Source organism: Oncorhynchus masou, chromosome 8, assembly GCF_036934945.1.
Source record: "Oncorhynchus masou masou isolate Uvic2021 chromosome 8, UVic_Omas_1.1, whole genome shotgun sequence".
NCBI lineage: Eukaryota > Metazoa > Chordata > Actinopteri > Salmoniformes > Salmonidae > Oncorhynchus > Oncorhynchus masou.
The window spans coordinates 44,389,767-44,405,673 of NC_088219.1; the positions used below are offsets into that span (position 1 = coordinate 44,389,767).

Genomic DNA, 15,907 nt, shown 5'->3' on the forward strand with positions numbered 1-15,907 from the left:
CAATTCACTTCTGGGCCACATCCTGATTGATGGCAGCCCATTCTTGCATAATCAATGCTTGGAGTTTGTCAGAATTTGTGGGTTTTTGTTTGTCCACCCACCTCTTGAGGATTGACCACAAGTTCTCAATGGGATTAAGGTCTGGGGAGTTTCCTGGCCATGGAGCTAAAATATCGATGTTTTGTTCCCAGAGCCACTTAGTTATCACTTTTGCGTTATGGCAATGGGCTCCATCATGCTGGAAAAGGCGTTATTCATCACCAAACTGTTCCTGGGTGGTTGGGAGAAGTTTCTCTCTGAGGATGTGTTGGTACCATTCTTTATTCATGGCTGTGTTCTTAGGCAACATTGTGAGTGAGCCCACTCCCTTGGTTGAGAAGCAACCCCACACATGAATGGTCTCAGGATGCTTTACTGTTGGCATGACTCAGGACTGATGATAGCGCTCACCTTGTCTTCTCCGGACAAGCTTTTTTCCGGATGCCCCAAACAAATCGGAAAGGCGATTCATCAGAGAAAATGACTTTACCCCAGTCCTCAGCAGTCCAATCCCTGTACCTTTTGCAGAATATCAGTCTGTCCCTGATGTTTTCCCTGGAGAGAAGTGGCTTCTTTGCTGCCCTTCTTGATACCAGACCATCCTCCAAAAGTCTTCTCCTCACTGTGCGTGCAGATGCACTCACACCCACCTGCTGCTATTCCTGAGCAAGCTCTGTACTGGTGGTGCCCCGATCCCGCAGCTGAATCAACTTTAGGAGACGGTCCTGGCGCTTGCTGGACTTTCTTGGGCGCCCTGAAACCTTTACAACAATTGAACTGCTCTCCTTAAAGTTCTTGATGATCCGATAAATGGTTAATTTAGGTAAAATCTTACTGGCAGCAATATTCTTGCCTGTGAAGCCCTTTTTGTGCAAAGCAATGATGACGGCAAGTGTTTCCTTGCAGGTAACCATGTTAGACAGGAAGAACAATGATTCCAAGCACCACCCTCCTTTTGAAGCTTCCAGTCTGTTATTCAAACTCAATCAGCATGACAGAGTGATCTCCAGCCTTGTCCGCGTCAACACTCACACCTGTGTTAACAAGAGAATCACTGACATTATGTCAGCTGGTCCTTTTGTGGCAGGGCTGAAATGCAGTGGAAATGTTTTTTTGGGGGATTCAGTTCATTTGCATGGCAAGGGGGAACTTTGCAATTAATTGCAATTCCTCTGATCACTCTTCATAACACTCTGGAGTATATGCAAATTGCTTTCATACAAACTGAGGCAGCAGACTTTGAATCAATATTTGTGTCATTCTCAGAACTTTTGGCCACGACTGTACATAGCCTACCGCATATCACACAGAAAAACAGAAGAAAAAAAAACATGAAACTGATTTTCGATATCTTTGGTACATAATTGGTTTAGCCTATACTCTAACATTTTTACAAATTTGAGTAAACACCTTTTTTAGTGTGGACTGTATTATGCATACTGGATCGACTGGTTACCTTATGCTATGCTCCAAAATGTATATCTAGGAGAGAACCTATATCCCTAGGTGATGCTGTTGGTTCATTGATTGTGATTGGAGGCTTACAGGTAGCCTACAATTATAGTACATTTTTATTTTGAATTGCATAGTAATAGGGATTGAAAAAAAATATTTTCATAATTAATTAGGTGGCAATTTACCTTTTAGCTAAACATAATGTCTCACCACCATGCGTTTCCATCTCCTTTATTCCTTTCTCGAGCGCGCAGAGGGGCTGTCAACAGTTTAGTGATATTTTTCATTGCGAAAACATGTTACTATCGAGTGCATACAGATGACGTCTTTTTCCCCTGCCGCTCTTACTGACCATTTGATAATGGGCTAAATATAATTTAATATCTAATATCTAATTCTAAACAACTTTGACGTATTAGTACAGACGAGATTAAATTGAGTCTGATGCGTGAAAATACGATCACTTGAGAGAACAGCTGTGCAGCCTGAGGCGAGCTTCTATTGCGACTTTCTCAACTCATCAATAGCCTGTAGTCGCATCATTTAGCCCATGATATGTTTTGATTTCTAAGACATTCTAAGGTTTGTATCATTCACAACGAAAGTTGCCAAATAACTCTTAAATATAGTAAATGATCCATTTTATGCTCAGCATAGCCACTTCATATGCGCACTCACTCCGGAATGGTAAAAATATCCTTTCTATTTCATTCAGCAAAGTTTAGTTATATTCTTCTTACTATGAAATGTATATAAAATAATGGCACAGGACTTGTAAGCATATCTTGTCTGCTAAATGAACATGGCATGGAGCATAGACAGATAGCATACGGTAGGCCAACACATTCTGTTATTCGGAAATACATTTTCTTCATGTCATGTTTCTTTAGACCGGACTAAAATAAATAATGTATATTAAATTGACTTATTAGATTGTCAGCAGTCTATATGTTCTGTTCAGTTTGTCAATTTTTAATTATCCCCCCCCCCCCATACTCCACACACTGAGGAGTCTCCCTCTTCTGGTTGTCATGACAATGCTGTTACCCTGGCCTCTGTCCTGTCAGGCTGCTGGCTGTCCTAACTCACCCTACACTTTGGGCATGCACGCTCAACACAAAGCAAATAACGGACACTTTGTCATGTGACTGAATTCATATTATTCTAATGCATCACAATTGTTTTCGTCATAATGTCAAGTTATGTTAATTGAACAATCTATTTAAGAATGATTGAAAATAGCCCATCGATCTGACGTGAAACTGTGGCGTATGCTCACTGTTGTTGACTTTAGCCAGCACAGACACCTGTCATCATGTCCCAGTTTATTAAAACAAAACTGAAGTTAACGTGTGTATGTGTGGTGTGTGCATTGCTGTTTGTTTTCCTATCAGAAGGGTGTGCTGGGGTGTTCATTGAAGTTTCTAGAATGCTGAGAGTAGTCAGGCGGACTGTTTGAGAGAAAGGAGGCCATGGGGAGAGAGGGCGGGAGGGAGAGGGAAAGACGCAAGGGCTGGGCGTTATCTTGGCTTGCTCCCGACACGGCCGAGCCACTGCAGGGGCAATGCGTCTGTCTGCTCTGCAGAGAGCGGAAGAGAGAGAGAGAGAGAGAGAATAAGAGGCGTTCAGTTTCTCGTTCTTCCTTTATCAGTTGAGATTTGTATCTGGAGCCGAGACCGGAGTGACTGCTGCTGGCTTCATGGCCACCATTGAAATCCAAGACCGAGGGCAACAGCGGGAGACAAGCCGTCTGCCTAGGGAGACTTTGGCCACCACCTCTCCTCAGGTACTGATAGGACATAGCAAAGGCAGTTGGACAGACAAGGCTCTGGATAAGGAGCCTGGAACACCTTGACTCACTGACTATAACTAACGTTGGGTTTCAGTTTGCTGGTTAGCCTATGTCCTCTCATTTTGAGAATGTCAATTGAGTAGCTGGATATGGTGGACTGTTAATCTAACTCTGGTCAGTTGATTGGTTTTAGTTTATTTTCATGGTAATTAGTCACTGAATTCTGGCATGCGTTTACTGCACGTGTTTGTGTGTAAGACATTTATTTTTTGTCTTGAAGGACTGGGTTAATTTGATTGGTTTTAACTGGACTCCATGGTAATTGAATCACTGAATTCAGGCCTGTGTACTGCATGCGTTGTGCGACTGGATTTGTGTGTGTGTGGTTGTGTTCATGAAACCAAGGGTTTGTGTTACTTGAATTGAGCTGGATTAAATTAATGGCACTGACCATTATTTATGAAAAATAATACATGCAAGAGAGTCAGGTTTGCATTTAAACCTCCACAGATGTCAAATGTTTTGACACAGGCTTTCCAATGCGTCATTGACTGGATGACAGCCATTTTGATTTAGCCTAATCCAGACATGATTGTCTTGGTAATGTTCCAGAGTAGGATTTGGGACTTGTGTGACTGTTTTGTGATGATTTGTGGAAAAAAGATTAACAATAGAACTCAATATTTTGTCATGTAGCCTAATCTCAGTCTTGTAGATAGTTTTAACAGTGGATGGTGGGTTTGCGAATGAATTCGAATCCCCCCCGGGCATGCTGTCGATTGGCCAGGACTCTGAGGGAGCTGTAAGAGGTCAAGGTTCACCCGAGGGAAGGGAACTGAAGCATTGTTGGGCCCATATCCTTTTCCTTTCTGCTGTGCTGCTTTTCCTCTTTGCACATGCGTCTGGAATGTGTATCGTTCTATATGATTTCAGTCACTTTCTGACTGCACCCCTTGTGATTGGAATAACACCTTTCATACATGTTTGCCCATAGTAAAAGTGGTAATAAAGTTACTATTCATGAAGCATTCAGGAGATAGAGGTGCTCAAAGGTGACCAATTTTCCGTACCCCACCCTTCCATGAGATTTCCAATGTGTTCATCACTGAAAAAGATAAACGGTTGAGTTTGATATCATTTGAAAGCTTACGAACATGGTTGTCAAACTATTCTATATTTTCTCGTAAATTTAATGAAGAAATTGACATTAGACATTAAAACCTATCTAAAAATGCAGGGTGTCATTTAAATCATAGAAATATAATTCATAGAATGGACTTAACCCTGCAATGTAGCTGGTTACACCATTTTGACATTTACATTTAGTTTAATCTTCAACATGCAATTACTACCAGTAAAATGGCTGCCGGTCCACCCACCGTCGAATGTCAACTTGAATGGGTATGTCTATTCTATTATCTGTATTTCTATTATTCAATAGGTTTTCTATGGAAGATTGACAGTTCCATTTAACAGTGAATATTCCCACTCAAGTCAAAATTGTTTGTGGACCTCCGACCATCTTTGTGGTACCATTTTTGAAAGTTGAAATTTCAACTTATTCGCGTTTTAGTACAATGGTGGAACCTTCCCCTTAAAGTCAGGACTGTGGAGTCCCTGCCCATCTTTCGAAAACGTCTGAAACCTTACCAATTTGATCAGTAACTTAAATAACTCTCATGGCGCCGCCAATGAAATAAAATGTACATATGATTGTGACGTTGTCTCACCTAGCTATCTTAAGATAAATGCACTAATTGTAAGTCGCTCTGATAAGAGCATTGTTGAATGACTAAAATGTAAATATTTATCAGCCAAAACACGACACCCTGTAGTGAAGTATGCTGTGTCTCAACCGATGGCAGGCACAACACAAACACCTCAGATTATGTCAAATAGAGTCTAAGCAAAAAAACATTTTTAAAGCAAACAGTTTTCTCAATAAATCAGTTTGACAACCTTAGTAAGCTTACAAATTGACATTACACTAAACCGTTTATATTTTTTAGTGATGAAGACATGGCTGTCTCGTGTTAGGGTGTAGTTTGCAAAATGGGTTTACTTTGAGCAACTTGTTTTGGCATCCAGGTCCAAAAAGTCCCTTTCTGACCTCTCCTAACATGGGCAAACTTGTATGGAAGGTTTCGTTCAAATTTAAGATGGGTGCAGTCAAAGTGATTGAAATCATATGGAATGTACCAAAGATGATACAGTATGAAGATGGGCAGAATCTGCTTCTCCGATAGAATTCCCTGATCACGCTTGTAGGTGATGTCATGGCAATGTTGGCTCATTCGCAGAAACATGTTATCAGATCTAACGATCATGTCATGCTGAACGGCGCATTTGAAAGCCTTCAAATCAAAGGCACTCCTTTTGATGTGAAGTTGTTTTTAATGAAAACGTGTTGGTCACCTTCATAAGGTTGTAGTAATGACAGTTTCAGCTACTTAAGACATTGGCTCCAATATTTAGGTTTTGTATTTAGATGTTGAGAAAGTTAACGAAGGACACATTTTTCACTTCTCCCATTGGCTTGCAAAACCCCAAGTCTGCCGAGTCCAGGAATGCTTGCTAAACAGACGTCTGGCGATGTTGCGCCTTTGGGTTTAGAAACTCTGCTTGTACTGTGGGAGCGCCCTGACGTTTCCTGCCAGCATCCTCCCAGCATATGTTAGTGAGAAGCTATGTTTCCATGGGAACCAGGAAGGGGCTGTTATGTGACTTCATCGGTTTTCCACTGTCGCTCAGGACTCCCTTTGGGAATGAGACTGGGCCTTTAGGATAGAGTGCTCTACCGAATGGTGCTTTTCTGAGTTAATTTGGCAAGGGTCTTGTGATGGACTGTTTATTCTCAAGGTTACACCCAAGCTTAACTTCATTTCTCATTCTCTTTTTTATTTATTTTATCTCATTCTGTAGCCTAATCATTTGGACAAGTCAGTCATACATGGTCAAGAATTAAGAAAAAAAAAGCTTTTCCATAACCTGGTACTCAAGTTTTTCTCACTTGCCTGTGGAAATGTGAACATGTAAGGTAGGGATGTCAAAGTGAAACTGTGAAAGCAATTTTTTTCTCCACCTCGGTAGAATCCTTATTTGTTCTCCATCAAATCAAAATTTAATTCATTTATGTCAGGAAGCCAGCGAGGACTTCGCAGCGCTCAAATGAATGATCTAGGTCGTGGTACTATGCGTGGCAGTAATTCTAATGGAGCAAATTGATACCCCTCGCCTCCCCTCCTTCTCATTCACTCCCACCCACCCACCCACATTTTGCATTCTCTCTCCGTAGAGCGATTTCTCTCTGCACACTTGGGCAGCGATGGGAGCCACACCGGGCTCTAAAAATATCTCTGGCCTCCTCGAATGGAGTCTGTGGCATATCTTTATGAGAAAGACCTGATTTTTAAATTGAGAGGGTGGGAATAGATACTGTATTGTCAAAGCATCGCTGCCGTGGTGGGAATATGAGACTTCATTTTTTTTAAATTATTATTATTTACCCCTTTTCTCCCCAATTTTGTGATATCCAATTAGTAGTTAGACTTGTCTCATCGTTGCAACTCTCGTACAGATTCAGGAGAGGTCGAGAGTCATGCATCATCCGAGACACTGCTTCTTGACACATTGCTCGCTTAACCCGGAAGCCAGCCGCACCAATGTCTCGGAAGAAACACCGTACATCTGGCGACCGAAGTCAGTGTGCATGCAGCCGAGAGCCCGATGGGACAAGGACATCCCGGCCAGGCCAAACCCTCCCCGGACCCGGACGATGCTGGGCCAATGGTGTGCCGCCTCATGGGTCTCCTGGCCACGGCCGGCTGCGACAAAGCCTGTGATCAAACCCGGGTCTGTAGTGACTCCTCTAGCACTGCAATGCAGTGCCTTAGACCGCTGCGCCACTCGAGAGGCCCAGACATCTCTATAATACAGAGATAATAGCCAAACCTCATTTGGAGACTTGCTCCTTCCTCATCTCCTGTCCTCCATTACTAGGAGAAATATCATATCACTCTAGACCAGATATAGCCCATTCCACCATCTTGTACTTACCCCAACACCTATTTAGCAAGCTGTTTAAGCCTGCCGATCATATATTTTATATAATATGCCTTCATAACATTAGCTATGTCTGAAAAGGTAGTGTGTGTGGTGATCACAAGTGGTTACTTCAGTGACGAAGAGCTATGGCAGACAGTAACTATGTGAAAATATTTGCTTTTAAATATTGTCACGAATAGCAAAATAATAGGCTATTCGTTTAGGATAATGTTGATTCCCTTCAGTCAGGCGTCGGAGTGAATGGCTGCCGTTTCAGGGGCTCCTAACCAATTGTGCTATTTAAAAAAAAAAATTTGTTCTGTATTCTTTAACTTATTTTGTGTTTCTGCTACTGTCTCCTATGACTGAAAATAGCTTCTGGATATCAGAACAGCGATTACTCACCTCGAACTGGACAAAGATTTCTTTCTTTAATGAGTCTGACGTGAAGGATATACTGTTGCTTCCGGACCAGGCCCAAATCCCCGTCATTTGCATTAAGAATAGACGGAGATACAGGGGCCGCAACGTGCAATCACTGGAGAATAAACTGGATGAGCTCTGTTTGAGACTATCCTACCAACGTGGCTGAAGGACTACACAGATAATATGCAGTTGGTTGGGTTTTCCGTGCATCAGAAAGACAGAGCGGCGACCTCCGGTAAAACTTATTCCACACACAGACGAGTACAAAGCTCGCCCTCCATTTGGCACGTGACCATAATTCTATCCTCTTGATTCCTGCTTACAAGCAAAAACTAAAGCAGGACGTACCAGTACCAGATGACGCGGATGCTACGCCTCAGAACTGTTTTGCTTGCACAGACTGGAAGATATTCCAGGATTCATCCAATTGCTTTGAGGAGTATACCACCTCAGTCGCCGGCTTCATCGAGAAGTACATTGACGATGTCGTCCCTACAGTGACCAAATGTACACATCCCAACCAGAAGCCATGGATGACAGGCAACATCCGTACTGAGCTAAAGGCTAGAGCTGCCTCTTTCAAGGAGTGGGGGACTAATCCGGACACTTATAAGAAATCCTGCTATGCCCTCAAATTAAGCACCAAACAGGGAAAGCGTCAATACAGGGCTCGGTGATCCAATCTTGCAACCTTACAGTTAACTAGTCAATAACGCAATAACGACCTGCCTCTCTCTCTCGTTGCGCTCCACAAGGAGACTGCCTGTTTCGCGAATGCAGTGAGCCAAGGTAAGTTGCTAGCTAGCATTAAACTTATCTTATAAAAAACAATCATAATCACTAGTTAGCTACACATGGTTGATATTACCAGATATTATCTAGCGTGTCCTGTGTTGCATATAATCTGACTGAGCGGTGGTAGGCAGAAGCAGGCGCGTAAACATTCATTCAAACAGCACTTTTGTGCGTTTTGCCAGCAGCTCTTCGTTGTGCGTTTATGACTTCAAGCCGATCAACTCACGAGATGAGGCTGGTGTAACCGAAGTGAAATGGCTAGCTAGTTAGCACGCGCTAATAGCTTTTCAAACGTCACTCGCTCTGAGCCTTCTAGTAGTTGTTCCCCTTGCTCTGCATGGGTAACGCTGCTTCGATGGTGGCTGTTGTCATTGTGTTGCTGGTTCGAGCCCAGGGAGGAGTGAGGAGAGGGACGGAAGCTATACTGTTACACTGGAAATACTAAAGTGCCTATAAGCACATCCAATAGTCAAAGGTAATGAAATAGAAATGGTATAGAGGGAAATAGTCCTATAATTCCTATAATAACTACAACCTAAAACTTCTTACCTGGGAATATTGAACACTCATGTTAAAAGGAACCACCAGCTTTCACATGTTCTCATGTTCTGAGCAAGGAACTGAAACGTTAGCTTTGTTAAATAGCACATATTGCACTTTTACTTTCTTCTCCAACACTTTGTTTTTGCATTATTTAAACCAAATTGAACATGTTTCATTATTTATTTGAGGCTAAATTGATTTTATTGATGTATTATAATAAGTTAAAATAAGTGTTCATTCAGTATTGTTGTAATTGTCATTATTACAAATACATTTGTAAAAGAATGGCAGATTAATCGGTCTCGGCGTTGAATTTTTTAAATAATCGGTCGACCTCTAGTCCAAACACACCAAGACCGTCCTTTAGAGGGCACGAGGAGACGGAAAAGATTTGGCATGGGTCCCAAGAGCCTCAAAGTGCTACAGCTGCACCATCGAGAGCATTCTGACTGGTTGCATCACCGCCTGGTATGGCAACTCTTTGGCATCTGACCGTAAGGTGCTGCGTAGGGTAGTGTGTACAGCCCAGTACATCACTGGGGCTAAGCTTCCTCTCAGTAAGATCTCTATACTAAAAGGTGTCAGACTTCAGTCACCCTGGTCAGACTGTTCTCTCTGCTACCGGAGCACCAAGTGTCGGTCCAAAAGGCTCCTTAACAGCTTCTACCCTCAAGCCATAAGACTGCTGAACAATTAATCAAATTGCCATCCGAAGTATTTGCATTGTTTTTACACTGCTGCTTCCCACTGTTTAATATCTATGCATAGTCACTTTACCCCTACCTAAATGTACAAATTACCTCGACTAATCTGTCCCCCTGCACATTTACTCGGTACCGGTACCCCCTGTATATAGCCTCTATTGTTATTATTTTAACTTTAGTTAATTTAGTGAATATTTTCTTAACTGCATTGTTGGTTAAGGGCTTGTAAGCATTTCACTCTAAGGTCTACCTACACCTGTTGTATTCGGCACATGTGAAAAATAAAATTTGATTTGCATTGAAAAACACAGACGTTTTTATGTTTAGAAATCAGGTGGTTGGACTTTGACTGACCTATCGCCTTGCGGATGGAATTTGTGCGTGGTGTTTCTCAGTCTCTTAACACGAAAATTGAATGTGCTTGTTGGAGAGAGAGCAAGGGTTACATAAACAGTAAGCTTCTAGGAAGTCTTCCGCTCTGCTGTTTAGTAGTTGTGTGGGAGGTGATTGAGGGAGTGAAGGAGGGAAAGTGTCATAGAGAGGGAGGTGGTAGATGGAGGTGGTTGGTGTTATCTACCATTCACACCATTCGGAGTCGAGTGCTATCTGCTATTGCAGAAGCACTGTGCTAGAGGGCCTTCTGGCGGTCGAAGATACAACCTGTACTATGAAATGGCCTCCTCCCTCCACAAGTTAATTCATGTAATTTGATAAATACTACCAAATGTATTTTGGTCTGTAATGTAGCAATTTACTTGACACCTGGAACTGCACACAGATTCAATTGAATTTTAAGCCATTCGTCAAAGAGGCCAAACTCTTTGCAGGTTGTGTGATTTTAAAGTTTACACCAAAGCAGCAAATTGTACAGATATTGTTGTGTCACTCCTTCTACAATAACTTTGGCTCATTATGTCAAAGAGCAGAACAGTCTCTCCCAGGAGAGGCCGGTGCCCCAAAGACACATGTTCCAAAGACTGTTTTCTCATTGGTCCAGAGAGCTGTCCCTCAGCCCAGTTAGCAGACTAGTCAAGAAGTGTGTGCATTTATACTCAGGCAGATATCAGAGCAGAACGTGTCTCGGTTAGCTAAATCCTGGGATGATTTAAGCCGTCGGTGAATTGGGACTGGTGTTAGGGGATGTGGGGGGGATATCAACTAGTCGGTTGCTTTTTACAGAAAATGGGCCAATGTAGAGAAGCTAGTAATCAGCTTCGTCAGACAGCCTGACTCGTCGTTTTTCACAATCTAGTCTGTTATTTCTGCCATTTCTATCTCTATGTAGCTGTGTTTGTTTCGATGGCAGTGGCCATGTACTCCCAAGAGCTATTCAGAACACTCACCAGTTTCCTATGTTAGCGCTGGTGGTGTCTCCTCCGTGGGTTAGCTTAATGGTGTGAAGGATTGAGGTTGTTTTGGGAGAAATGGAATCAGGCCTGGTCTGTTGCGTGTTGAGGAGAGCCAGCCAGCCCAGAAGCCCCTTTGTGGACCAGACCAGGCAGTGTCTTCTGGATCTGCTGAATGGAAAGCCACCATACTGCTGACACCACGAATCCTACTGTCAGATAGGGACCATTTCACTCTTTCACCTTCCATCTCTTTCTCATCCCTCTTTCTCTCGGCCTGAATGGAAAGCCACCATACTGCTGACACCACTAATCCTACTGTCAGATAGGGACCATTTTACTCTTTCACCTTCTATCTCTTTCTCATCCCTCTTTCTCTCGGTCTGAATGGGAGCTGTGCTCTAACAGTGGGCCTCTCATCTGGTCTAGCAGTCCCCCGTCCCCATTTGACTGATTGACTGTCAGTGATATTTTGTCTTTGTCTCTGTGTGTGTGTGTCTGTGTTCCCCTTTGCTCATGCTGTTCACTGACAGATCAATGTTCTGTCCCTCCTTACTGAAAGTAATTAGGATTCACTTTTCACTGAATTCTGTTCATTTTCATCATATCACATTGTCTTATCCATGTCTGTTGTGAGACACCATATCTGTATCTTTAATTATGGAAGCACTTGAGAACAAGTTGGAAGTAAAATGGCGAAGACAATTTATTTTGACAATGTCTTAAGCCAGTGTATGAAAGCGGTCTGTTGGAACTGGGTGAGAGACTCACACATTCCTGACCTGAGATGAAGGGGCGTTTTCTAGCTACGGTGTTCAGCTGGACTGGCCTCCCTCCACCATGGCCTGGTCAGGGTGTATCAGAGGTCACAGCGACCTGATAAGCCACAGTGTAGGTAACACATTCCTGACCTGGACTGGCCTCCCTCCACCATGGCCTGGTCAGGGTGTATCAGAGGTCACAGCGACCTGATAAGCCACAGTGTAGGTAACGCCGCTCTGAGAAAGACTCCAGATTTAGGGCTGGGGTGACATAGATTTAATTTGAATTTACAGTACCAGTCAAAAGTTGAGACACCTACTCATTCAAGGGTTTTTCTTAAATAGTAAAAATTTGTACATTGTAGAATAATAGTGATGTAAAAAGTGTTAACCTGTTAGTGATCCCTTCGTTCCCTTTAGCGGGATTGATTTGACAACATCCAGTGAAATTGCAGAGCGCCAAATTCAAACTAAATCAATATTCAAGATTCATGAAAATACAAGTGTAATACATCAAAATAAAGCTTAACTTCTTGTTAATCCAGCCACTGTGTCAGATTTCTAAAAGGCTTTATGGCGAAAGCAGACCATGCAATTATCTGAGGACAGCGCCCTGCATAATAACACATAAATCATTTTCAACCAGGCAGGTGGCGACACAAAATCAGAAATAACGATATAATAAATGCCTTACCTTAGAAGATTTTCAAAGGTAAGGCATTCCAAAATGTCCCAGAAACATCACAAATGGTCCTTTGTTCGATAATGTCCTTCTTTATATCCCCAAAATGTCCATTTTATTTGGCGCGTTTGATTCAGAAATACACCGGTTCCAACTTGCCCAACATGACTACAAAGTATCTAATAAGTTACCTATGAACTTGGGCCAAACATTTCAAACAATGTTCCAAATCCAACCTCGGGTATCCTAAAACAAAAATAATAAAATTTAAGATGGGATAAACTGTTTCTAATAGCGGATAAAAACAACGTGAAGCACGCTCCAGGTCACACTCACCAAACAGGTCCACATGGAGTGACACTTACAAAGAACAGCCATGCTTCTTCATTTCTCAAAAGAAAAACATCAACCAATTACTAAATACTGTTGACATCTAGTGGAAGCCATAGGAACTGCAACCAGGTTCCTATTAAATAGGGCTTCCCATAGAAAACCATTGGGAAATACTATGACCTCCAATTTTTTTTCTCCCCTGTATGGTTTGTGCTCGGGGTTTTGCCTGCCAAATCCGTTATGTTATACTCAGACATTATTTTAACAGTTTCAGAAACTTCAGAGTGTTTTCTATCCAAATCTACCAATTATATGCATATCCGCTTCTCGGCCTGAGTAACGTTATGCTTTTCATCCGGATGTGAAAATACTTCCCCCTATCCCTTAGAAGTTTTTAAAAAAATTATCAAAATATATTTGATATTCTTCAAAGTAGCCACTCTTTACCTTGATGACAGCTTTGAACACTCTTGGCATTCTCTCAACCAGCTTCATGAAATGCATTTCAATTAACAGGTGTGCCTTCTTAAGTTCATTTTGTTCATTTGATCCAATCAGTTGTGTTGTGACAAGGTAGGGTTGGTATACAGAAGATAGCCCTATTTGGTAAAAGACCAAGTCCATATTATGCAAAAAAAAAGCTCAAAAAAGCAGAAATGACAGTCCATCATTACTTTAAGACGCGAAGGTCAGACAATCCGGAAAATGTCAAGAACTTTGAAAGTTTCTTCAAGTGCAGTCGCAAAAACCATCAAACACTATGATGAAACTGGCTCTCATGAGGACCGCCACAGGAAAGGAAGACCCAGAGTTACTTCTGCTGCAGAGGATAAGTTCATTAGAGTTGCCAGCCCAAATAAATGCTTCGCAGAGTTCAAGTAACACACATCTCAACGTAAACTGTTCAGAGGAGACTGCGTGAATCAGGCTTTCATGGTTGAATTTCTGCAAAGAAGCCACCACTAAAGGACACCAATAAGAAGAAGAGACTTGCTTGGGCCAAGAAACATGAGCAATGGCCATTAGACCAGTGGAACTCTGTCCTTTTGAGATTTTTGGTCCCAACCGCCGTGTCTTTATGAGACGCAGAGTAGGTGAACGGATTATCTCCGCATGTGTGGTTCCCACTGTGAAGCATGAAGGAGGTGTGGGGGTGCTTTGCTGGTGACACTGTCAGTGATTTTTATTTTGAATTCAAGGCACACTTAACCAGCATGGCTACCACAGCAATCTGTAGCGATACGTCATCCCGTCTGGTTTGGGCTTAGTGGGACTATCATTTATTTTTCAACAAGACATTGACCCAACACACCTCCAGGCTGTGTAAGGGCTATTTGACCAAGGAGAGTGATGGAGTGCTGCATCAGATGGTATGGCCTCCACAATCACCTGACCTCAACCCAATTGAGATGGGTTGAATGAGTTGAACCACAGAGTGAAGGAATAGCAGATGCAAATGCTCAGCATGTGTGGGAACTTCTTCAAGACTGTTGGAAAAGCCTTCCAGGTGACTGTCATGAAACTGGTTGAGAGAATGCCAAGAGTGTGCAAAGCTGTCAAGGCAAAGGGTGGCTACCTTAAATAAGTGTTTTTTGTTTACTACATGATTCCATGTGTTATTTCATAGTTTTAATGTCTTCGCTATTATTCTACAATGTAGAAAATAGTTTTAAAAAAGACCTTGAAGGTGTGTCAACTTTTGACTGGTACTGTATATTTTTGCGTGAAAATCTTAGTCGTTCTCATGGTTGGAGGCCTCACATGCTAAAGCAAAATGTTGTCTATTTAAAATATTCAGTGATGGAAAATGGTCCAACTTGCCATTTTCAATGCAATGTAGATGATACAGTTCACTGTTACATCAGCCTCAAAGGCCTAAATCGTTGGATGGTAATTCCGGAATTTGTGGTGTTACACACACACACACACTCCTTAAATAGCACCATATTTGTAGCCCACCCCCCACCTTCTCATTCATGTGTGAGAGGAAGTATTTGGGGTATGCATGCCTTGCAGCGACTGAGTAACACCCAGAGTGTGGTCCTCTACCAGCCCCTCTCTGCTATCCAGGCTGGGGGACAAGAATACAGGGTGGGTGACACTGACCCTGTCTGTTGACCTCACCCTACTCCTCTCCCCACAGGCCTCCACTCTCCCCTGGTGTATGGTTGGATGGGTCGGGTTTGGGGTGTATAGGCAGGGTGTGAGGGCAGACAGCCGCAGTCCTATTGTGCATGGGGGCCTGGTTACTGTTTGTTCAGAGCTGTGTGGAATTTCTGCCTGTTTCCCCCCCCCCCCCCCTGTTCAGAGCTGTATGGAATTTCTGCCTGTTCCCCCCCCCCCCATGACATTCTTGTCGTCTTAGCTGCTTGACTGGAGAGGAGCTGGCTACTACACTGAGGAGTTTTTGTCAATTCATAGCATAGTTAGCCGTGTCTGGTTCTCTTCCACAAAGTTACGTGCTATTTCCTCTAGATCCTTGTGTGGTGAGTAGCGATCCATAATGTGCTGCACTGCGTTCAATTGCCCCCAGAGAAAGAGAAAAGAATGAATGGCACTGTGTGATATTTGGAACCCCCTTTGGAAGTCCTCCACATGTATTGTGTGTCTATGAGCTCTTGTGTTTTTAAAAGCCTAATGATGATGGGCAAGTAGAAATACTCAATGTGGGCTTCCTGAGTGGCGCAGTGCTAGCTGTGGTTCGGGTCCAGGCTCTGTTGTAGCCGGCCGCGACTGGGAGACCCCTGGGGCAGCGCACAATTGGCCCAGCATCGTCCGGGTTAGGGGAGGGTTTGGCTGGCAGGGATGTTCTTGTCCCATCGCGCTCTCGTAACCCCTGTGGCGGCCCGAGCACAGTGCACGCTGCCACGGTCACCAGTGTTTCCTCCAACGCGTTGGTGCGGCTGGCTTCCGGGTTAAGTGGGCATTGTGTCAAGAACCAGGCTGGGTTGAGTTTCTGAGGACGCACGGCTCTCGACCTTTGCCTC

The 15,907-nt window shown here is 43.1% G+C and overlaps 1 protein-coding gene across 6 annotated transcripts in view; it reads left to right on the plus strand.

Moving 5' to 3' along the window:
- The window catches only part of LOC135544727 (spectrin alpha chain, non-erythrocytic 1-like), a 55,114-nt gene that overhangs the window by 4,995 nt on the left and 34,212 nt on the right, over positions 1 to 15,907 (plus strand). For 5 of the 6 annotated variants that reach the window (XM_064972576.1, XM_064972578.1, XM_064972579.1 and 2 more), the window contains exon 1: positions 2,977 to 3,280. The exons of the other annotated variant lie outside the window; for it this stretch is intronic. In XM_064972576.1, coding sequence (XP_064828648.1) covers positions 3,194 to 3,280 — 87 coding nt within the window. In that variant the 5' untranslated portion in view covers positions 2,977 to 3,193. Of the gene's footprint in view, positions 1 to 2,976; positions 3,281 to 15,907 lie in introns of those variants that run through there. 6 annotated transcript variants of the gene reach the window in all.